At 43.2% G+C, this 22,635-nt stretch overlaps 2 protein-coding genes across 8 annotated transcripts in view; both read right to left on the bottom strand.

Moving 5' to 3' along the window:
• The window catches only part of LOC129628912 (vitamin D 25-hydroxylase), a 30,678-nt gene extending 26,915 nt beyond the window's left edge, over positions 1-3,763 (bottom strand). For 2 of the 6 annotated variants that reach the window (XM_055548533.1, XM_055548534.1), the window contains exon 1: positions 3,190-3,756. In XM_055548533.1, the coding sequence (XP_055404508.1) occupies positions 3,190-3,414 (225 nt within the window). In that variant the 5' untranslated portion in view covers positions 3,415-3,756. The other 4 variants (XM_055548537.1, XM_055548531.1, XM_055548536.1 and 1 more) reach the window with 4 other exon arrangements.
• A 4,788-nt stretch (positions 3,764-8,551) lies between these two features.
• Positions 8,552-22,364, bottom strand: LOC129628084 (calcitonin receptor-stimulating peptide 2-like). Of its 2 annotated transcripts, XM_055547513.1 has the most exons (7): positions 22,124-22,364; positions 12,432-13,748; positions 12,030-12,104; positions 10,941-11,035; positions 10,061-10,189; positions 9,335-9,518; positions 8,552-9,143 (listed from the first exon to the last, which is right to left on the bottom strand). In XM_055547513.1, the coding sequence occupies exons 2-6, from the start codon at positions 12,537-12,539 to the stop codon at positions 9,356-9,358; spliced, it is 570 nt and encodes a 189-aa protein (XP_055403488.1). In that variant the 5' UTR covers positions 12,540-13,748; positions 22,124-22,364; the 3' UTR covers positions 8,552-9,143; positions 9,335-9,355. The 2 variants fall into 2 exon arrangements, with proteins under 2 accessions (XP_055403488.1, XP_055403487.1); XM_055547512.1 differs by having other exon boundaries at positions 8,552-9,518.
• Between the last annotated feature and the right edge of the window lie 271 nt (positions 22,365-22,635).

Raw genomic sequence — 22,635 nt, 5'->3', positions numbered from 1 at the left:
CTAAGGTAATGCTAAGTCTCAGTGTGGTACACTTCTATATAAGAATGTCTTTAAAATGACTGTATAAGACTTGAAGACTGGTTGTCTTCCTTTCAAGAATTACGAAGGAGAATTGAATTCACAGACTTCATAAAAGTAGGTGTCACTTGAAGTGATTGTCACTTCTCATAAGCAATTTTAAAGTCCATGACTTTCTCTGAGCACACATCTCCAGATCATCATGAAACATAGTAGAAAAATAAGATTTTATTTATAAGTAAGACATATAAACTTTCCACAACCTTCTAGAAGTATAGAAGATAATAGTTTCCTTCTGCTTCCAAGAAAAGTATAGTACATTAAAAACTCAAACCAACTCTGAGACTTTGTCATAATTGAAAAATATCTCTAAGACAATGAGACACCTGTAGGGGTGTTTCACAACTAAGATAAAGAACAATCAGATTAAAGGGTTAATACTTTAGGTGGTTTTCAACTTAAGTCTAAAATAGACTTATTCAAACAATGTCTACTCTTCAATGCATACATCCTTTCAATTTCTGCATTTTCTTCTCCCTCCACTCTTGTATATAATAACACAGTTAGTCCTATTTGATTTCACCACCTTCAGTAAAAAGACCACTTTGTAAAGATCCAAAGTGGAAATGAAAGTTGCTCAGTTGTGTCCGACTCTTTGCAACCCCATGGAAAATACTGTCCATGGAATCCTTCAGGCCAGAATACTGCAGTGGGTAGCTTTTCCCTTCTCCAGGAGATCTTCCCAACCCAGGGATCGAACCCAGGTCTCCCACGTTGCAGGCAGATTCTTTACCTGTTGAGTCACAAGGGAAGCCCAAGAACACTGGAGTGGGTAGCCTATCCCTTCTCCAGGGGATCTTCCTGACCCAGGAATCGAACCAAGGTCTCCTGCATTGCAGGCAGTTTCTTTACCAACTAAACTATCAGGAAAGCCTGTAAAGATCCATGGCTGCCTTAAATAGTTGTACTAGCAATAAAACTGGTAATTCGTGCCACAAATCCATTAAACCAGAGCTACCTATCCCAAGATGACAATCTTCCAACACATGCATATATTCTATTGTTTATCATCAGATAGGATAGGGGTTCCCTGAAAGATAGAACCAGGAATGGCTTTCTTAAGAGAAGTCATTTTCTGCCTAAGCCATCTGGGGATCTAAGCCTGGGCACAATACTTGCCCTTGTACAGGTCTCAGTAATTAATCTTAGGGGAATAAAAGAACAAATGATTTATCATGCAAAACAAGTAACAATAGCAAAGATAATGCATCAGCTGTAAAAAAAAATCCCAGTTCTCTTTAAATGGTAAACATTAGCCTGAAGTGTTCAACCACCACATCAACTAGAACCTAAGAAATGTTGACCTTTTTTGAAAGAGGACTCAACCTCTGGTCTTGTGCTTTCACATCTTTTGATTTCTCTGTAATATTGATGATGCTTCATACCAATACACCAGAAATCAAATACACTTGATGAAAACCATGCAAATACACTCACGAACTGGAGGATGGAAAATAAAATCTAAGAATTATATATATTTGCTTTAAGTCCAGCCTTCCTATAGTGATAGAGACCATTAGTGAACTGCAGAAACTTCAAATAATTCTTGTAAAAACTGGTTTAAATATGAATGTAGTCCCAAACCTGAATGCCACAACTGCCCAACAGTCCTGTTTTTTTACAACACACACAATTTGTGGTTGATCATTAATGCTTCTCTCTCACTGGACTGTAACTACCTAAAATCAGGCTGTGACTGCTGTCAACTACTTCCAATTGGCACTTGCCATCTACCTCTACATCAAGTGCTGCTGCACCTGCTGACCTTCAATATGACCTGAAGGCAGTCAGGATGGAGACCAGGAAGGAGGCACTCCATTCCAAAAAACTGGCAGAACAGGTCTTCAGATAGGCTGCTATTTTCAGGAGCTGATTTCATGAACCCAATTCTAGCATCTCTTCATTTCTAGAGAAGCACTCAATTCCTTTATGGTGACATCTGTTCCTCACGACTACTAAAACCTTCTGCAAAAATATGTGCCCAGATTACATGAACAACCCCTTCACCGAAGTCACATAAATACCGGCCTTACCCCGTTGCCTCTGGAACAGCTTCTCAGAGCTATCTGAGGTGCTGTCTCCCAGGCTGCAGTCCTCATTTTGCCCCCAAATAAAATTTAACTCCCAACTCTATCATCAGGCATTTTTTTAAGTTGACACTGCCTTCTTCACCTCTTCATCACAGAACCTATCAGAGTCTGGCTAGTAGCTTCCTATAAAGGAAAGGATTTAAAACAAATCAACTGAGCTGGGTCAAGGCGTTTTCTGGAAACTTCTGCCTCCTCCACGTTAGGACACTCTTCCCAAGGCAAGCTAGGACTCTGGCCTTTCTCTTGCTTTTGGCAGCTGTGTAGCAACCTACAAGTCACTCAGCAGGTCTGCGCCAAAATTTCCCCCGCCGAAAAAAAGTACTAGAAGACCTGCCCTGGAGAGGTCACACTGCAAGGGAGGCTCCGTGTTTGCTGTGGGGGCGCTCCTATCTCCAGGTAGACAGCACAGCAGTGGGACACCGCACTGATTTTCACTCATTCATTCGCTCTTTCACAGTCCTTCACCTGCGCTCCTCCTCACAGCAGACGCCTAGACCAGCCATTCTCAAATGCAAATACCCAACGACCTCCTATTAACCATTAACTCAACCCTAGAAATCCCCAGAAGCCGTAAGGGGACGCTAACCTACGCGCGCGGCGTGAGGTTCCGTGAACCCGACAAGCCGGGCGCGTGGAACGAACAGTTGAGGTCGGCGCCTGCGACGCCCGACGGAGCGTCCGGCGCGGGTCCAGGGTCCCACTGCACATGCGCGGGAGCGGCACCTCTTCGCCCTCGGGGGCGGGAGAATCCCGCCCAGATTCCGCGGGCGTCGGTGTGGGCGGGGCTCACGTATGGGCAGGGCTCTCCTTTCCCCCGCCCCCGGCAGTGGCGCCGCCTGAGGACCCCCGCCCCCGGCAGTGGCGCCGCCTGAGGACCTTGTCCCTTGGCACAGGAAGCGGGCTTGCTCCCACGCTGCGGGCACACGGAGCAGGGTCCCGACAACTGGTACCCACGAGCATCGGACTCCCACCCCCATCCCCTACCCCGGGGAGGAAGGCGCGGGCCCTCCGTCGGCTGTACCTCGCCGTACACCTGGCTCTGTTTTTTCATGTAGACATGGGGGAGTTCGGCCGAGGCGGCCAGTGAGTAGATGTTGCCGATAAATGGCAGCCCCGACGGTCCCGGGGGGAAGCCCGACGGCCGTCTCTGCTTCAGCAGCTGGCGGACCCCCAGGGCGAAGAGAAGCAGGAATAAGACCCCGCCGAGGGCCGCCGCGAACGCCTCGGCGCTGTGAGGCTCCCACATGGCCTGGGGCGGGGGCTGCAAACCCGGGCTGCCCTAGGACCCGGGGAGAGCTCCAACCCCACCGCATCCTATTGGTCCATTACCCCGAGGTCCCGCCCCATTTCTATGGCCATTGGCTGGCTGAGCGTAGGGCCCTCGGGTTTGTTACTGCTGGCTTTGTTCTGGTATGGGAGGGTGTGCGGCCCTTTTGATTTATGCGCGGCTCACTGGAGCAGGCGGATCCAACGTCCCTGGCAGCCAGCCCTTTCTGTGGCTATCCTTTTAAGAACCAGGTCTGCTTGTATCTGACCAGACAACTGGAGATTATCAACGCTGTTGTCTTTAGCAGAAGCTGATACTCTTCAGAATTTCTATTAAAGAATTGACCTATCAATATAAAAAGAAAGTAATCTCACGATTTGGCCTTTTTTTATTTATCCTTTTGTCCTTACGATATAAGGTGTTTTTACATGTGATTCCCTTATGAATTGTAGTTACATGATATTTAGGCAACCTGAGTGAATTACATATATTTTCACAGCTTTCTGGTCATCCCCAACTGGTTACTATTTGGCCATCACGGAAGGCTGTCTGGTCTACAGTTGTCCAGGGACAGTGCTTACTGTTCAAACTTTTTGCTTCCAGGTACCTAAAATTAAGCAACTGATTAACTACTTGGAAAATTCTGTTTGCTATTTCTGCTTCTATTCCTGTTTTGTATTGGGAATTCCTTGCAACACAGGACCTGCTGGCCACGAGACACTTGTAACAGCTGCCCTTTGTGACTGAGCAGTAGCAGGAATGTTATGGTCCTTGTTAGCTTAAGGCTTATTCATACTGCAGATATTATTTAAGTATCTACCATGTAGTAGTATGCAAAGCAATGGAGATGATATGTGAAAAGAAAACCACTACCCTCCTAGAACTTACATTCTTGTGAGAGGGAAGAGTAGTAAACACATTAGTAAAGTAATTGTAGATAATAATAAGCAGACAAAATGAAAATGTGTTATAGAAAGTGCTTGGGCATGGGAAAATCCTTTATCAGGTGAGAGATGTCAAGAAGTCTCTTTAAGAAGATGACATTTGAACTTAGATCAAATGATAAGATGTGTTAGTTTCCTACTGTTGCTGTAACAAATGACTAGAGTGCCTTAAAACCACAAATTTATTGTCTGACAGATTTTTGTCCTCAGAAGTCCAAAGTAGGTCTTAGAGGCCAAAAGTTAGGTGTTTGTATGCCTGCATTCCTTCTAGAAGCTCTATGGAAGAATTAGATTCCTTGCCTTTTTCAAATTTTAGGGGATATGCACATTTCTTAAGGCATGTTCCCTTTCCTTCATCTTCAAAGGCAGCACATTGGATCTCAGTGACCCTTCTGCCCCCTTCTCTGCCTGCCTCTTCTACTTAGGACCTGAATAATCCAGGATAATCTCCACTTCTCAACGGACAGATGTTTATCAACCCAGGGATTGAACCTGGGTCTCCCACACTGCAGGCAGACTCTACCTTCTAAGCCACCAGGGAAGCCCTTATCAACCTTAATTCCATTTTATTGCTCCATGACGTGAAACCTAACATACTCTGGTTCTGGGAATTAGGATGTGGATATATTGGAGATGAGGGGTAGGGATGGAGGGACACTCAGGGGAAGAGATATGGGGAAAATACTCCAAAGAAGAAATGCCAGCAGCAAAGGCCCCCATCTGCTAAGCAAGCCTTGTCCTCTGAGAGTGTTTCTAGTCTCTCTATATCTCTGATGCAAGAACACTGAAGGGGAAGCTAGGTAGTTCGTCAGCCTTAAGTTTTCCTTTTTAACTGTTTTGAGCTCACTATCTGGTAAATGGACTTCTCCAGTGTCCTGTATGTTTCACAGGATCTCCAGCTACAGAATATCTACCTACTGCCTATTACAAATGCCTAATATATTACCTTTAGGGATTCCTTAAAATTCTTATTAATCAATAACTTTCTAGTAAAATGGAAAAAATAATCTGTTAGGTGACCATTCTAAACTTAGTCCTCAGTGTCTAACCAAAGGTCAGTGGAAATGGCCCAGGGAGGATATTGGCATTGCAGGTGGAGCACAGTGATGCAGAAGCACCAGGAATGGAGTCATATCACCTACTGGATGTCTGAGGTCAGCCCTGCCTGCTTTCCCCAACATCATCCCACTTGCGTTGTCTGGCTGGCCACAGCTGTTAGGCAGTATGGTGCTTGGTTCAAGAGTGGCCCCCTTCCATCATTTATTTTCAAAAAGGATTAATTTTCACTCCCCAAATATTCTCCCTTTCACGTAAAGTAAGGAGCATTTCTCCTTTGGCATTTTCCCCCTGCCTACGTTTGCAGAGGAGAGCTGAAGCCTTGATGGCAGCCTGACTCACTAACAGCACTGATGAGATGCCTCATCCCCACCCCCACTGCCCCTTGGGGACACTGTGTGGGAGGTCGTCACGACTCACTTAGAGTCTCTCAGAACACAGATCCTTCCTGTCATCGTTTACTGTGTTCTCTCAGCACTCAGCAAAGAGAAAGCCCTCTCTTTGTCCCCCCTCCCTGCATTTGCTCCTAGAGTGAGAGAAAACAACCAATATTATGTTTGTCTCTGGACTTTATCAGGACAGGGATGTTTGGTAGAACAGGAAATGAAGTATTTCACTGTTTCACGGCAGAGATCCCTTCTTCAGTATGCAGGGCTGAATGGCTGCCTGAAGAATGTGAAAACCCTGTACATGGCTCTGTTATTTCTATGTGCAGACAGGTAATGGTTTTAAAGAGTGTCTGTGCTCCAGCAGAAGCCTCTTTCGTGAACTCGGAAGCCTCCCTCCAGGACACATTCTGAAGGTTCCCTGTCAGTTCTTGGATGCCTGCTCCCATGGTCTGAGCCCTGGGTGCCCTCCCAACAGCCCTTCCCCCAGCCTACAGTGATGTAATCAGCACAAGGGGCCTTGTTGGCACATTTCATTATGTACACTCACAGTTGTGTTTCATCAGAATGGAAGGGAGGAAGAGTTCAAATGCCTGGTCGTATTGCCTAGCTGTATTGAAGCCTAAGGCAAAAAGAAAAAAATTCAATACCGATGTTGGCTCATTAAAAACTTGGTATCTTGTTCATCATGAATTTTTTCTGCATTTTTATTTCAAAGTGTTACATTAAAATATCACCTTGATTACTAAGCTTTTTGGTGCCCCCTTAATTTGCTCCCAAGGTGAATACCACACATACCTCACCAGAGTCTCAGCCCTGGAAGGGTACCTAAGTGATGATTTTGTTAACAAAGTGTTATGTAGGATGGGTTTGTGCACTTGAATTTCGTTGATGCTCCTAGGAGTCAGGCAGTGAGGTAAAGCTGGTAAAGTGCGGCACCTCTGCATGGGATTTGAGGAAGCTTATGAAAGCCTCCCTTAAACCACTAAAAAAAGTTCCCACCGTGCCTGAAGTTCAGTCTTTACTATTTAATTTGTATGAGTTAAACATCCCCCCGAAACAGCTTAAATTGGAAAATGCAGACCCCAATGGCAGGAGAGTAAAGTGTTAAAAAAAAAAGTTCCTAAAAGTGGGCTTATATGTGAATGTGTTTGTTTTAGCATTTTTTTTTTTAGAGTCAGGACAGAATGGGAGGTGAGAGGACACTGATCTGTTGGAGTTGTCAGCATGGTCATATTGATGGTGGTGGGTGTGAGGATTTAAGAAACTGATAAGGAAAAAAGTAGTTTTCAGTGAGAAACTTCTTTCTTTCACAATTTTTCCAAAGGCTGTAGACAGGTCACACTTCTTTCGGGAGTCATGTATGCCATTTCCTAGGGATGCTCAGCCAACCACCCTCTGCCACAGCCTCTCCTACAGCACCCTACTGGGCCATTTTCTAATGTGGATGACTTCTCTTCCCTCCTTTATATTTAAAGAGATTAGAAGTCTAAAGTGGATGGACAAACACTTAGTGACCATCTTGCTGAAAACCCTCTTCCAAACATGGTATCTGAGACTCAGTGGAAATGTAATTCTCTGTCCAAGGTAATGCAAGGCAGCACCAGTGGAACCAGAAATCTGGGCTCTAGACTTGGCACATGTTTCTTCAGTCATTCATCACAGAATTACTGAACACCTCCTAGACTAAATGCTGGAGATGTAATGGTGAGAAAACTAGCTATGGTCCTCACTTTCATGGTATTTACAGTCTATTGGGGAATGTGTACATAAATCAAATAATCACAAATAGATGTATCATTACAAATAGTTAAGTTTTCTGATGTAAAGAAATAGTATTATTAGCCTGTATAACACAGGAAATGTAATCAGTGGAGGTCAGAATTTGCTGTCTGGGGCACAGGACTAGCTCATACCAGGGACTTGTCTTCCCCACAGTCATACTGACTGCAAAGTTTACTGAAATTCTTCTCAAGCAACTGGGCTTCTATGAAACTTTGAGTGCCAAGTAGGAAGAGTAAGGAAATAGAACACGACAAGTCCATTCTTTAAATCTGTGAACCTCGCTCAAAGAGTCACTTCAGTCCTAATTTGAAGCCTTTTTACTCTTGCTTTGCAGAAGATCTTGATAAATATTCTTAGACTGTGCTTCTAAAGAGTTAACTTTGAAGAAGCAAAATAAACAGTAGGTTAAACCGAATATGCTTATTAAAGAAGATTGGGCTTCCCAGGTGCCTCAGTGGTGCAGGCTCGATCCCTGGGTTGGGAGGATCCCCTGGGATAGGAAATGGCAACCCACTCTAGTATTCTTACCTGGAAAATTCCATGGACAGAGCAGCCTGGCAGGCTACAGTCCATGGGATTGCAAGGAGTCAGACCCGACTGAGCATACACACACATTAAAGAATATTAAAGTTATTTTAAGGACATTCTAACTTTAGAGCACAGGGAAAATGTAGTGTATTTTGGCTAAGTTTGTTTTAAACTAAGAGTTTGGTTGCCATTTAATAAACATTGTCAGATATATTATCACTAAAAAAATCTCACAATCAAAATACTTCTAAGGACAAAATATGTCTATGAAGACTAAGTTAGTTTGAATTCATAATGGATGTAATACCTCTTGGCAAAGTTGGCTGACAGGGCCCTAATTTTCTGCCAGATAAGCCGATGAGACAAGAATCATATTTACTGAACATAGAATCAAATATTAAAAAGATGCACACTAGATAACTGCAAATGATTTTATTTTGCATTTAGCTTCAGTTTACTTCAAGGAAAAGAACATTTTCAACATCAACAAGCATGCATACATGCAGGTCTTCCATGCTATTTTTTCTGCAAGTTTCTTTCATTGCAAATGACAAGAAGTAGAGTTCAGCTGCTAACAGGTAGCTAGTATTGTTACCTTCAAGTTAAATGGGGAAACAGGCTTATAGAGGGTTTGGCCCATGGTGACATAGTAGAGGACACAATATTTGAACCCAAGTCTATCTCTGAATCCAGATGACATTGTAGGGAATATTCTCAAAGGGTCGGGTCTTTGCCTTTCAAACTCAAAAACTAGAATAATCACAATTATAACTGCAAGGAGCAGTTTTTGTTTGTATGCTTGCTTTTTCTGCACCATGGTGTGGCATGTTGCAGTGAGGGATCTTAAGCATGTGGGATCTTAGTTCCCCAACCAGGGCCCGAACCTTTGCCCCCTGTAGTGGAAGTGTGCAGTCTTAACTACTGGACCACCAGAGAAGTCTGGAACAGTGTTTTAAAATGAATAGGATCTATGTTTCCCGGCAGATGATCTCAGTATCACCGGGAGACACTGGAAAACAAATGAATGCAAGTTAGAGGGATTTCAGATATTGAGACTCTCTGTTCTGTATCTAGACACTGGGCTCAGCAACTCTGCTGTGGATTTTTTTAAGGTACGGGCCAAGAGAGGGTTTTAATGTGGCATGCATGTCTGTAATACCCAGTCACCAGCTGTGCCATTTGAAGTACTGGGCTGGTCACCTTCTTCCTGGAGTTATTTCACTACTTGGTTCTGAAGATCCCTGTGGTGCCGGCCAAAGGCTTTGGAGCCACGTTGGTGGACATGATGTTCCTCTTAATCTTGCTCCCAGATTTGCCCAGGAAGCCTGCCATCTTATGGGTCATGCCGGTGGCAGCATTACTGGTTCTCTCCTGGGCAATGATGCTGATTTGTAGGATGGAGAAAAATGAAAAGATCTGTCAGTGAGAGGTTGAGGGCAGGTGCTGCCCCATGGGACCATCAGTGGAAAATTACTACTCTGAGAGGCACCAGTGAACCTTAAATGTTTCTGCTAAATATGATCATCACAGTAGAAAAGCCTAGAGCATTAGGGAAAATACTACAATCACTCCCTGTAGACATTTCCAGGGGTATCATAAAACAAAGGGGGTTTGGGTTACTGGTCTTAGAACATAGATCTGTAACAGCCAGTCTTTTCTGTGTAAATTAAAAATCATCCAAGGCTTATGAGATGAGAGAGACACTTATGGCACTATCCCAATCTCAATTTTTTTTTTTTTTTTCCAACATGTGAGATCAACATGTGGCCAACTCGTGAGTTCCCCACCCAGGGATCAAACTGGGACCCCCTGCATCAGAAGCACAGACCACCAAGGAAGTCCCCCAATCTCATGTTTAAGGATATGTCTTCCTGGTATGCCAATGGAGAATCTAAGCCATGTTCTGAGAGGGATACACAGATTTACCCGAAGTCCTCAGTCTCATACTCCAGCTCACTGGCCTTCTGCACATAATATTTCACCATTGTGGCCAGTAGGAAGTACGATTCCTCCTCAGTGAGTGTAGCTGGTACAAGGCCATTTTTCCAGACCGACCTGGGGAGGAGAAACAAGAGCAACAGGTGCTCTGAGTCCCCGAAAATCCTCATTCTAGGATAAGCAATGAAGTTTCTTGGATTCTGGGACTTCCCCTACAGATGTGACTAAACCAGCTCTCAATGGACAGGGCGTAGGCCATTGTTCATCCAAAATTGCTGCTTCACCAGGATTTAGGATCTGGTGTGACCTAGAGAAGTGGCTTGGTCCAAGTGGATCATATAGACTTGTGAAAGGTGATGGTTAGATTTTCAGGAATTTTATGAGCTTAGTATAAAATATAGCCATTATTAATTATTTAAATCTGAAAATGGTTTCACTTTAATGTAATTTGAATGAAGGTGAGAAATTAGATAAAATATATATCAGATTTTATATATCAGATTTAATAACATTTATTGGCAAAGCAATTAGCAAATTAGGATGCAATTCATTGCACAAATTATGGTTAAACTAGTAACTAGGTTTCCTAAAGATAAAAATGTCTGGTAAAAATCAACAAAAGAATGCTATGAGGTTCACAGTATATGAAATTTGCAAGGAATATAATGTATCATATGTCTATCTATAAACTGTGTGCTATACATCTTCATCTCATAAAAAATTTATGATAAACTTATCTACATGTTTACATTCATACATTACCACCCCCTCATAAGAGCCAGATTCAGCACAGCGCAACTGAGAACATAGAATTGTATAATTCCAGGGGCTGTGGGAAGTGACAGGGCTCCAGGCAGGGCTGTCTTACCTGAATGGTGCTGCCTGGAGCATGCCTGCCTGGTGGATGATCAGCATGCTGAGGACCAGGAAGAGGGGCAGCTTCGAGAACCCCATGATACCTCTCTGCAAGAAAAGAATGTCACCACCTGTAGCAGGTCTTTCCGTGAGCCCACAGACCTGGGCTCTGCTCCTGCCTATGCCTCTAACTCCCAGTTGTCCTGGTTTCAGGCTGGTCATTTCACTCCCTTTCACCATCATATGCGCAATAGCTAAGTGAACCACTAGATGATCCAGTAAGCCTGTAGAATGCTTGGTTTAGCAATGAAAACTGGCAGGAAATTGGGTGAAAAGATGTTGGTCTATAGGTCCCTACCAGCACCTTACACACTCAGGACATACTGGGAGTACCTGTGACCACCAGTTTCCCGCTTGTACAACCCAGAGCTGTCCTGCTGGTGTGGGACTTTTACTACACACGGTGGGGGAAGGAAGTTCCCAAGGACAAATTCCTGCTGTTGGAATCCCCAAGAAACCGAAGGACCAAATTCCAATGCTCAGCTGTTCACATTGATAAATATGACCAGTAAGAATCAATCTGGAAGTCTCAAATTGGGACCCAGGACTTAAACTGGCAAAAAAAAAAATTCCCAGAACCCACAAATGAGGGCTTCTGTTTAACAGCTACCTGTCCCTGTTTCCCACCTGCCTGCACTGTCCTGGATTTGAAACGCATTTCCCTTGGTCCACTAGACATAAGACGTGACCCGTGACAGCACTGGCTTCATAAAGCTATTCCTGCATCAGGATCAGCCTGCAGTGCCCTGGGGAGCCTCAGCATCCCGGACTGACCTAAGTACATGAGCCGCGAGAAAGAGACTGCAGCCAGCCTGGGCATGAGGAGAGTGAAGAAGGGAGTTTGCAAACTGAGACCATTCAGGGTTACCTGTGGAAGGAGCCTTGCAGAGTAACGCAGTGTGTCGAAGAGACCTGGACAGGAGTGGACAGAGCCGTTGAGACAAGAAGAGATCCGCTAAGAAAAAGTACTGGAGAGAGAGAGAGGGAAGCAAGGGGAGAAAGAGAAACAGAATCCCAGCTAAGCAGGAATCTCCAGGCTTACCTGATAGCCGGCACCAGGTGGCTGGGAGCAGAGGAAGGAGCAGCAGCAGTAGCTTTGGTGGTGGGCGATGGCACTCTGGCAAAAGTGGCGGAGACACTTGAATGCCTCTGAAACCTCCCAGCGCGAGCAGCTGCTTTTATTCCCGCTGCTCTGGGTCTAGGGGGGGTTCCAGGAGCTCCGGGCAACCAATGAGGGGAAGGATGTGAGCCCCAGAAGGATTATGTCACCACTTGCGTCCAGAACATGGAGCATCCAGAAGTACCACCCCACTTGTATTTGCACTGAGGTCATTGATGGCGGGGGTGGGAAGGGGACACAGAGTGGGGTTGGTGAGGACAAATGAAAAACACAGGAAAAGTAAGTTGGAATTTGAGGACAATTTGACGTCACGGTTAATTTTACCTGTTGGGTTTCAAGGGTTTTGAACAGGCATGCATCCCACTCCATTCCTAGTCCTGTAGGGTAGAATCCAACATTACAGGGAACCCTGAATCCCCTTGATCTGACCATAGACCCCTGTCCAAGAGCGCTTCAGGGTTAATGCGCAGCAGAGTCGACGATTCTGTGCCCAAGCAAGGAGTCGGATTCAGGCAGCAGGAAGCGCGCATAGGAGAGCAGGGCATGTGGAGATAAAGCCGTGGAAGTCCAGGAACTTTGACAGATTTCAGCTCTGTTCCAGCTGTAACTTTGCCAGGTAAAAAGATTGCAGGCTAGAAACTAGTAAAGTCTCAACATACTTATCTCTGAAATGGGAATCATATTCCAGTCTTGAAGCAATGCTATCATTACTAACCGTGTACCTGTTCTCCACCCAGTTAGGGATCTAGAAGAGCTTACCAGGAAGTTCATAGGAGATTCTGTGGGATCACGATACACTTTCCCAATCAACACCCTCCGCAGCTACCTGGAGTCATGCTGGGTGGTCCTACATTGGTTAAGGAGGGGCTGGATGCCCCGCTGAGCCTGAGCAGCGAAGTGCAAGGCTTAGACGCCTTCCGGCTTCCAAGCGGACTTCTAGCCCCACGCCTCCTCCCCCACCATTCATCATCTAATGCTCACCCTCCTTCCCCAACCATTTGCCCAGCTTCCCGCTGCGGTTTACCAAGATGTTCCAGTGACCTGTGATGGTAGCCCTGCACCCTCATCTACTGCAATTCAGTCCTCTGCTAGAAAGCCCGCCAAGCTTGATGGTGCTGAAGAGTCCTGCGGATGTGTAATCCCGTGCTGGCTTCTGTCTACTCTTACACACTCACAAACTCAGTACTGACTCCAAACAGGTGCGCTCCCTAACCACAGGCACTCACAAAATGACACTGGTGCACCGGGGCATCCAGGTGATGCTCACAGTCCGGCAGCAAGCGCACAGCACACAGGAGCAGGATTACGTCCTGCGTCCATGACTCCCTGGAATAAACGTGCTCTGTAAAACCCGATTGCCCAGCACCTCGACCCTCCTACACCCTGGCCAACAGGTTTCTGGATCTCTCTGTTGGAGCGACTGCTCTAAGCCTTCCAGGAAGGTCCGAGGTCCTGACTTGTCCTTAGCAGGTAGAACGCAGAGAAAGAAGCTTCTCACTGTACACAGGATCGCTGGGTCTGAGCGCACAGCACATGATCCAAGCAGCCTGTAGAGACCCTCCAGCGCGGCAAGAACTGCAGAGGCATTGCGGAGCGGGGGAGCTGGGGATGGGGCACAGATCCCAGGAGAAATGATTCTAGCTGAAACGAGACATGAGTGACCGAGTGACAGATTCACACCCAGACCTCAGTGTCAAGAAACCTCAGTGTTCCATTCGACACGCCTGCCTCGCGGCACATCTCTTCCCCTTTCAGGTTCGTGGTCTCACGGCTTAGAACATGAACCTCGAAGCTGCTCTTATCCCAGTTTTCTGCTTTTTAAGCCCAGGAGTGGCATCAATTCAAGGGAATAAAATCTTGGGGCGGGGAAACTGGGTATCTGATATCGGCTCTCTTCAGACCGGGCGGCAAGGGATGCGGAGATCGGAGTAACTAGTGGGAAGTGCGCAAGTGCAATGAGGTACAGAGCCGGGAAAGGCAAAATGCACAAGCGAAGGGTTCGGGATGGCGGACCACATCCTGAAGTCTAGAAGAAGAAATCAGGGTATGTGACAGTTTTGGGGTTTAGGGGCTCAAGACCAAATTGGCGATCACGGCAATGCAGATACTGTGTGGCATGTAAGTGGGCTCTGCCAGTTACAGGTAAGAGTGGATTCACTGGAAAAGATCCTAATGCTGGGAAAGATTGAAGGCGGGAGGAGAAGAGGGTGTAGAGGATGAGATGGTTGGATGGCATCACCGATTCAATGGACATGAGTTTGAGCAAGCTCTGGGTGATAGTGAAGGACTTGGAGGCCTGGCACGCTGCAGTCCACGGGATCCCAAAGAGTTGGACAGGACTGAGGTGACTGAACAACAGACCAGGGATTAAACTGGGATCTTGTCAGTGACAGTGTGGAATCCCAACTAGTGGACTGCTAGGGAATTCACTGCTGAAGGGTTTTTGATCACTGATTTAATCTGTGCTAATTATAGGTATTTTGGATTTTGTTTGTTTGTTTGTTTGTTTTTGCTTGTTTGTTTTTCCATGTGGTGTGGCTTATGTGTGTGTGTATTTATGTGTGTGTGCGTAGTTGCCCAGTTGTGTCTGACTCTCTGTGGTCCTATGGACTATATAGCCTGTCAAGCTCCTCTGCCCATGGAAAATTTCAGGCAAGAATACTGGAGTGGGTTGTTATTCCCTGCATATAAGTTAAATAAGCAAGTGACAATATACAGCCTTGATGTACTCTTTTCCCAATTTGGAACCAGTCTGTCATTCCATGTCCAGTTCTAACTGTTGCTTATTTAACTTATATGCAGAATATATTATGCAAAATGCTGGGCTGGATGAAGCACAAGCTGGAATCAAGATTGTCAGGAGAAATACCAATAACCTCAGATACACAGCTGACACCACCCTTATGGCAGAAAGTGAAGGACTAAAGAGCCTCTTGATAAAAGTGAAAGAGGAGAGTGAAAAAGTTGCCTTAAAACACAAATTCAGAAAACTAAGATCATGGCATCCAGTCCCATCACTTCATGGCAAATTGATGGGGAAACAATGGAAACAGTGAGAGACTTTATATTTTTGGGCTCCAAAATCACTGCAGATGGTAATTGCAGCCATGAGATTAAAAGACCCTTGCTCCTTGGAAGAAAAGCTATGACCAACCGAGACAGCATAGTAAACAGTGGAGACATTACTTGGCCAACAAATGTCTGTCTAGTCAAAGCTATGGTTTTTCCAGTAGCCATGTATGGATGTGAGAGTTGGTCTATAAAGAAAGCTGAGCACTGAAGAACTGATGCTCTTGAACTGTGGTGTTGGAGAAGACTCTTGAGAGTCCTTTGGATGGCAAGGAGATCAAACCAGTTAATCCTAAAGGAAATCAGTCCTGAATATTCATTGGAAGGACTGATGCTGAAGCTGAAACTCCAATATTTTGGGCATCTGATGTGAAGAACTGACTCCTTTGAAAAGACCCTGATGCTGGCAAAGATTGAAGGCAGGAGGAGAAGGGGATGACAGAGGAGGAGATGGTTGGGTGGCATCACCGACTCTATGGACATGAGTTTGAGTAAGCTCCGGGAGTTGGTGATGGACAGGGAAGGCTGGTGTGCTGCAGTCCATGGGGTCACAAAGAGTCAGACATGACTGAGCAACTGAACTGAACTGTTATTTCCTACTCCAGGGGATCTTCCTGACCCAGGGATTGAAGCTGCCTCTCTTGTGTCTCCTGCATTGGCAGGCGGATTCTTTACCATTAGTGCCACCTGTGGCTCAGACAGAAAGAATTGGCCTGGCATGCTGGATACCCAGGTTTGATCCCTGGGTCATGAAGATCCCCTGGAGAAACGAATGGCAACTCATTCCAGTATTCTTGCCTGGAAAATTCCATGGACAGAGGAACCTGGCAGGCTGTGGTGCATGTGGTCTCACAGTCAGACATGACTGAGCAACTAACATTTTCACTTAACTTTTCAGCACCACCTGGGAAGCACGTGGCATGACTTGCAGGGTCTTAATTCCCCACTCATACCCTTCGAAGCAAAAGTAGTCTTTGTTTTGTGGAGTCTGAACCACTGGACTGCTAGAGAATTCCCTTGGGTTTTCTATTTCTTTTTGATTTAATTTTGGTAGGTTTTATGTTTCTAGGAATTTGTCCATTTCACCTAGGTTATCCAATTTTTTGGCATGTGGTTTTTCACAATAAAATTTCATTTTTTTAAATTTGTATCAAATTGGTAGTAATGTCCCTCTATCATTTCTGATTAAGTAATATGAGTCTTCTCTTTTTTAATTAGTCTACTAGGTAAAACATTCAATTTTGTTAATGTTTTTGAAGAACCAGTTATGGATTCTTTGATTTTTCTCTACTGTTTTTTCTCCCTCTATTTCATTTACCCTGCTTTCTGGTGGCTCTGATAAAGAATCTGCCTGCAAAGTGGGAGACCCTGGGTTGGGAAGATTCCCTGGAGAAGGGAATGGCAACCTACTCTAGTATTCTTGCCTGGAGAATCCCATGGCTAGAGGAGCTTGGTGTTCTACAGTCCATGGAGTCACAGAGTTGGACTCAACTGAGCGAAAAACCCTTACCCTTACAGTCTTTATTACTTCCTTTTTTTCTGATGTCTTTGCATTTAATTTGTACTTTGTTTCTTAGTTTCTTAGGTTGTTAAGTTAGAATGTTGATTTGAGATCTTTCTTGTTTTTTAATTAAGCATTTGAGGCTATAATTTCCCCTTTAGCATTGCTTTCATAGCATCCTATAACTTTTAGTATGTTGTATTCTTCATTTTCATTCATCTATAAATATTTGCTAGCTTCTCTTATGATATCTTCTTTCATATCAAAGCATGATTCCACTTTCACAAATTTGTGAACTTTTTTTTTTACATGATGGAATATACAAAAAGGAAAATTTTTTTTGCTGGCTGCAGTCTTGATGGTGTTGAAGACTTACTGTGGAACCTAATCCTCATGTTTCAAGTCATACTTTTCCACACACATGAACTCAATATTGTCTCCAAACATGTGCCTACTCCTAAACCACAGGCACTGGCAAAATTACAATGGCACACAGAGGGACCCATGTGGCATCCACTCTCAGTTGCACCCTGAACATGCATATACCTGGATGATTATGACCTACATCTATGAAGCCTGCACTCACTCTCAAGAATAAGCATGCTGTATAACACCCAGTTATGCAGCATATCCACCCTCCTATCTGCCCAACATGTTTCTGGATCTCTCTGTTTGAAATACTACTCTAAGGCCTCCTGGAAGGTCTGAGGTCCTGACTTGCTGTCCTTGGTAGGTGGAGTGCAGAAAAAGATGCCTCTCATTATCTTCAAATTAAAAAGGTTACACCTAGGGACTTCCTTAGTGGTTCCAGAGTTTAAAAATCCACCTTGTAACACAGGGGAGGCAGGTTTGATCCCTGATCAAGGGAACTAAGATCCCATATGCTGTGGAGCAACTATGCCTGAGTGCTGCAGCTAGAGAGTCAATGCACCTTAAGGAAAGATTCTGTATGATGCAACCAAGATCTGGCACAGCCAAATAAATGAATATTTTAAAAAATAAGAATAAAAAAAAGGTGACTCCTAAAGGCTTATGCCTTTTATTCTTTAAATTGAAGTATAGTTGATTTACAATACTATATTAGTTTCAGGCATACAGCATAGTGATTCAGTTTTTTTTTTTTTTTCCCTGATTGTATTCCATTATATGTTATTACAGGATATAATTACAGGGTATAATTCCTTGTGCTATACAGAAAATCCTTTTTCTTTTCTATTTTACGTAGTTTTTATCTGTTACTCCTAATTTGTCCCTCCCTAATTCCCTCTTCCTTTCAGTAACCATAAACTTGTTTTCTACGTGCGTTTGCTTCTGTTTTGTATACAGATTCATTTGTATTATATTTTAGATTTCACATATAAGGGATATCATGTAATATTTGTCTTTCTCTGACTCTTTTCACTATGCATAATATTCTTTACAGTCATCCATGTCGTTGCCAATGGCAAAATTCCATTCTCTTTTTTTGCTGAGTAATAATCCATTGTATATATGTGCCACATCTTAAGTCAGTCATCTGCTGGGCACTTTGGTTGTTTTCATGTCTTGGCTGCTGTAAATAGTGCTGCTATGAACATTGGGATGCATGTGTCTTTTAAAATTTTTAGCTTGTTTCTGATGACTTTTCTTTTTTTTTTTTATTGGAGTGTAGTTGATTTACAAAGTTTTATTAATTTCAGGTGTACAGCAAGTGATTTAGTTATATATACATATTCTTTCAGATTCTTTTCATTATAGGTTATTATAAGATATTGAATATAGTTCCCCATGCCATACAGTAAGTCATTGTTATCTGTTTTATATATAATAGTATGTATATGTAATTCCCAATGCACAACTTACCCTTCCTCTCCTTCCCCCTTTAGTAAACATAAGTTTGTTTTCTATGTGAATCTATTTCAGTTTTGTAAATAAGTTTATTTGTATCTTTTTTTAGATCTCACATGTAAGTGATTTCATATGATATTTGTCTTCATCTATGCCTGACTTAGTTCATTTAAAATGATAATCTATAGGTCCATCTGTGTTGCTGCAAATGGTATTATTTCAGTCTTTTTATAGCTGAGTAATTTTCCTCTATATATCCATTTTTATTATGTATATATATATTTTTTTACTTTACAATATTGTATTGGTTTTGCCATACATCAACATGCATCTGCCACGGTATACACATTTTTTAAAGAAACTTATTTTACCCATGTATAGCTGATTTACAATGCTGTGTTTATTTCTACTGTATGGCACAGTTCTTCAGTTATATACATATATACATTCTTTGTCATCTTCTTTTCCATTTTTTTAAATCACTGGACTTTGAATATAGTTTCCTGTGCTACACAGTGGAACCTTGTTGTTTATTCATTCTATGTATAATAGTATCTACTAATCCCAAACTCCCAACCCATCCCTCCCCCTTGACAACCACAAGTCTTTTCTCTATGTCTGTGAGTCTGTTTCTGTTTCATAGATAAGTCCATTTGTGTCATATTTTAGATTCCACATATAAGTGATATCATATGGTATTTGTCTTTTTCTTTCTGACTTCACTTAGTGTGATGATTTCTGGGTCCATTCATGTTGTTGCAAATGGCATTAATTCATTCTTTTTTATGGGTCAGTAATATTCCACTGTATATATGTATCACATCTTTATCCATTCATCTGTTGAGGAATATTTAGGTTTTTTTCATGACTTAGCTAAACAGTGCTGCTATTGAACATTGGGGTGCATGCATATTTCTGAATTATAGTTTTCTCCAGATTATGCCCAGGAGTGCATATGGTATCTCTGGATCATTTGGTATCTCTATTTTAATTTTTTAAGAAACCTACATACTTCTCTCCATACTGGTTGCACCAGTTTATATTCTCATCAACAGTGTAGGAGGGTTCCCTGTTCTCCACACCCTTTCCACCAATCATTATTATTATAGCCATTCTGACTAGCGTGAAGTGATTCCTATCACATATCCTTTCTTATGCCTATTGGCCATCTGTATGTCTTCTTTAGAAAAATGTATATTCAGCTCCTCCTCCCATTTTTTGATTGGGCATGTTGAGCTGTATGTGCTATTTGTATATCTTTGATATTGACACCCTGTCAGTTACATTGTTGTAAATATTTTCCCCCACTTCCATAGGCTGTCTTTTTGTTTCGTTGATGGTCTCCTTTGCTGTGCAAGAGCTTTTGCATTTGATTAGGTCCTATTTGTTTATTTTTGCTTTCATTTATTTTGCCTTGGGACACAGATCTAAGAAAATCTTGCTACAATTCATGTCAAAGAATGTTCTCCTGAAGTTCTCCTCTAGGTTATTCCTTTCATTCTATATAATTTGTATATGATATAGAGTCACCACCAGCAACAACAGCAAAACCCCAACAATAACATCTTCAGAGTAGTAGCAATAACAACACAAATTCACTCTTTTCAGTCTGGGGGAAACTCAGAACTGTCCAATTAACCAGAGAATTTTAATTAAACATTGATTGTATAGGGTTCCACTTACAAGGTGTTTAGAAATCACAATAACAAATAAAAAGTTAAATAGAATAAAAATATCAACAATTCTTCTAGGAGCCCTAAGAGAGATAAGGACTGTATGGGCAAATTTCTGCCCTCAAGACTCGGGAGACAGACAGGTGAATGCAGGGAGTAATGGCTTTCCAGAGCAGACACTCACAAGGCCAAACTCACCTGAAACCAGCCCCAGACAGAGTAGGAAAACCTGAACTGTAACTGACAACTTGCAGGAGGCTCAATGTGGGCAATTTCTGAAACTTAAAAGCTCACCTTCCTAAGCTGCCACTATCTGCAACTTAACCCCAGTAGCTCAACTAGGTTCTCACAGTAAATATTGGAGAAAAATTCCTTTGTGCTTTCAACCTGGAAAGGAGAAAAGAACCCTTTGAAATGAACCAGAGCATTCTGTTTTTACTTAATAAGGTCTGCCCTTATTAAGTTAATCAGAGCCTAACTTTGCTGAGGTATTATCAGAGCCTAAGTGACCTGGGGGAAGGGAAATTCCCAATTAACTTCGATCCTAAGCTTTCAGGTGGGAGTAGGGAAACCACCAATTCCAGGATTCTCTAGCTGCCTCTCTCACCTATGTGGGGAAGTATAAAAATTGAAAAACACCCGTGAAGCTCACAGTCTGGAGGAATAGTCTCACTAAACGGCTGAGACCTAATTATAGGGCTATGGAAATCTTTCCATGCCCCCACACCTCACTACCACATAATGGTCTATTTCTGGCATTTCCTTTGACCTGGTACATCATGTCCAGCCATCCAAAAATTAAAAAGGTGATAAGACAACATGAATAGGTATCAAGTATCAAATCAATTTATTTTTCCTATACTTAGTTAATCCAACAGATAACAATTTGTTCAAAATAAAAATAGCAATGGTATATTCAATAATGTATAGTTATATATGTTATGTCTATATGCTTAGGTATGATATATGTCTGTAAAATGTTGCTAAACATGAAGAGGGAGAATTTTCAAAATAGGAGGAAGAGGCGGAGTGATATTTAGCGCTTGTACTGTTGATAGTAAAATATGTAACAGTGCCCTCTGACAGGGGAGAGAGAGCTTGCCACCTGGACTGGCAGCACCAGATCTTTCTCTTCTTAATAAAAATGGGTCTACAACTCTTAGTGCTTGCCTGGATGCCATGCTTTCTGCAAGTTGTCTGCAGAAGTTTTGTAATGTGACTGCTTGGTGAGTTCACCTAGAGCCTAAAGCTTATATCTAATTGAACCTGAAAAAGAAAGAGGAAAAGAATAAGACCAATCTCCTAAGAATCATTATGGTCTCCTAGGACTCCAATACTCTTGCCTGGAAAATCCATGGACAGAGGAGCCTGGTAGGCTGCAGTCCATGGGGTCGCTAAGAGTTGGACACGACTGAGTGACTTCACTTTCAATTTTTACTTTCATGCATTGGAGAAGGAAATGGCAACCCACTCCAGTGTTCTTGCTGGAGAATCCCAGGGATGGGGAAGCCTGGTGGGCTGCCATCTATGGGGTCACAGAGTTGGACACAACTGAAGCAACTTAGCAGCAGTAGAAACAACAGGGAAGTAATACTCACACAGATGAAATAATTAAAGAACAATAAAAGATAGGGAATTAGTGTGTGCATGCTAAATCGCTTCAGTAGTGTCCGACTCTTTGTGACCCTATGGGCTGTAACCCCACCAGGCTCCTCTGTCTATGAGATTCTCGAGGCAAGAATACTGGAGTGGGTTGCCATACCTTCTTCCAGGGGATATTCCTGACTCAGGGATTGAATGTCTCTTACATCTCCTGCATTGGCAGGTGGGTTCTTTACCACTGAGCCACCTGGAAAGCCCAGGGAATTAGTACTCCTTCCATATTGCTGCTATAGCAAATTATCACTACTCTAGTGTCATAACTCAATACAAGTTTATTAACTTACACGTCTGTGGTTAGAAGTCTCAGGTCCAACGTGGTGCTCAATTTGCAAAATTCTTGGCAGGCTTGGGTCCTTTCTGGAGGTTCTAGAGAAGAATTAATTTCCTTTCTATTTCCTGTTTCTAGTGGCCAGCATGTTCCTTGGCTCAAGGCCCCCTTCCTCCATTTTCAGAACCTTCCTCCATTTTTAGTATTGGCCATTTGAGTCCTCCTATCACCTCACCCCAGCCTCCTCTTCTGCTTCCTTCTTCTACTTGGAAGGAGTCTTGTGATTTTATTGGACTCACCTGGATAAATCCAGGATAATCTCCCCATCTCAAAGTCCTTAGTTTAATTACATCTTCAAAGTCTCTTTTGCATGTAAAGAACTGCAAGGAGATCCAACCAGTCCATCCTAAAGGAAATCAGTCCTGAATATTCATTGGAAGGACTGATGCTGAAGCTGAATCTCCAGTACTTTGGCCACCTGATGCAAAGAACTGATTTATTTGAAAATACCCTGATACTGGGAAAGAT

Source organism: Bubalus kerabau, chromosome 15, assembly GCF_029407905.1.
Source record: "Bubalus kerabau isolate K-KA32 ecotype Philippines breed swamp buffalo chromosome 15, PCC_UOA_SB_1v2, whole genome shotgun sequence".
NCBI classification, from domain to species: Eukaryota; Metazoa; Chordata; class Mammalia; order Artiodactyla; family Bovidae; genus Bubalus; species Bubalus kerabau.
Note: the sequence above shows the minus strand (reverse complement) of the source record. Positions and strands in the feature narration are given on the sequence as shown.

Excerpts from the sequence above, each read along its gene's own strand:
- LOC129628084 (XM_055547512.1), bottom strand. The coding sequence starts at position 12,539 with ATGGTCAGATCAAGGGGATTCAGGGTTCCCTGTAATGTTGGATTCTAC. Across the intron at positions 12,105-12,431 it reads AAACCCTTGAAACCCAACAG|AGTGCCATCGCCCACCACCA; the intron begins GTAAAATTAACC and ends CACTTTTGCCAG. Across the intron at positions 10,190-10,940 it reads CTCCAGGCAGCACCATTCAG|GTCGGTCTGGAAAAATGGCC; the intron begins GTAAGACAGCCC and ends TCTCCTCCCCAG.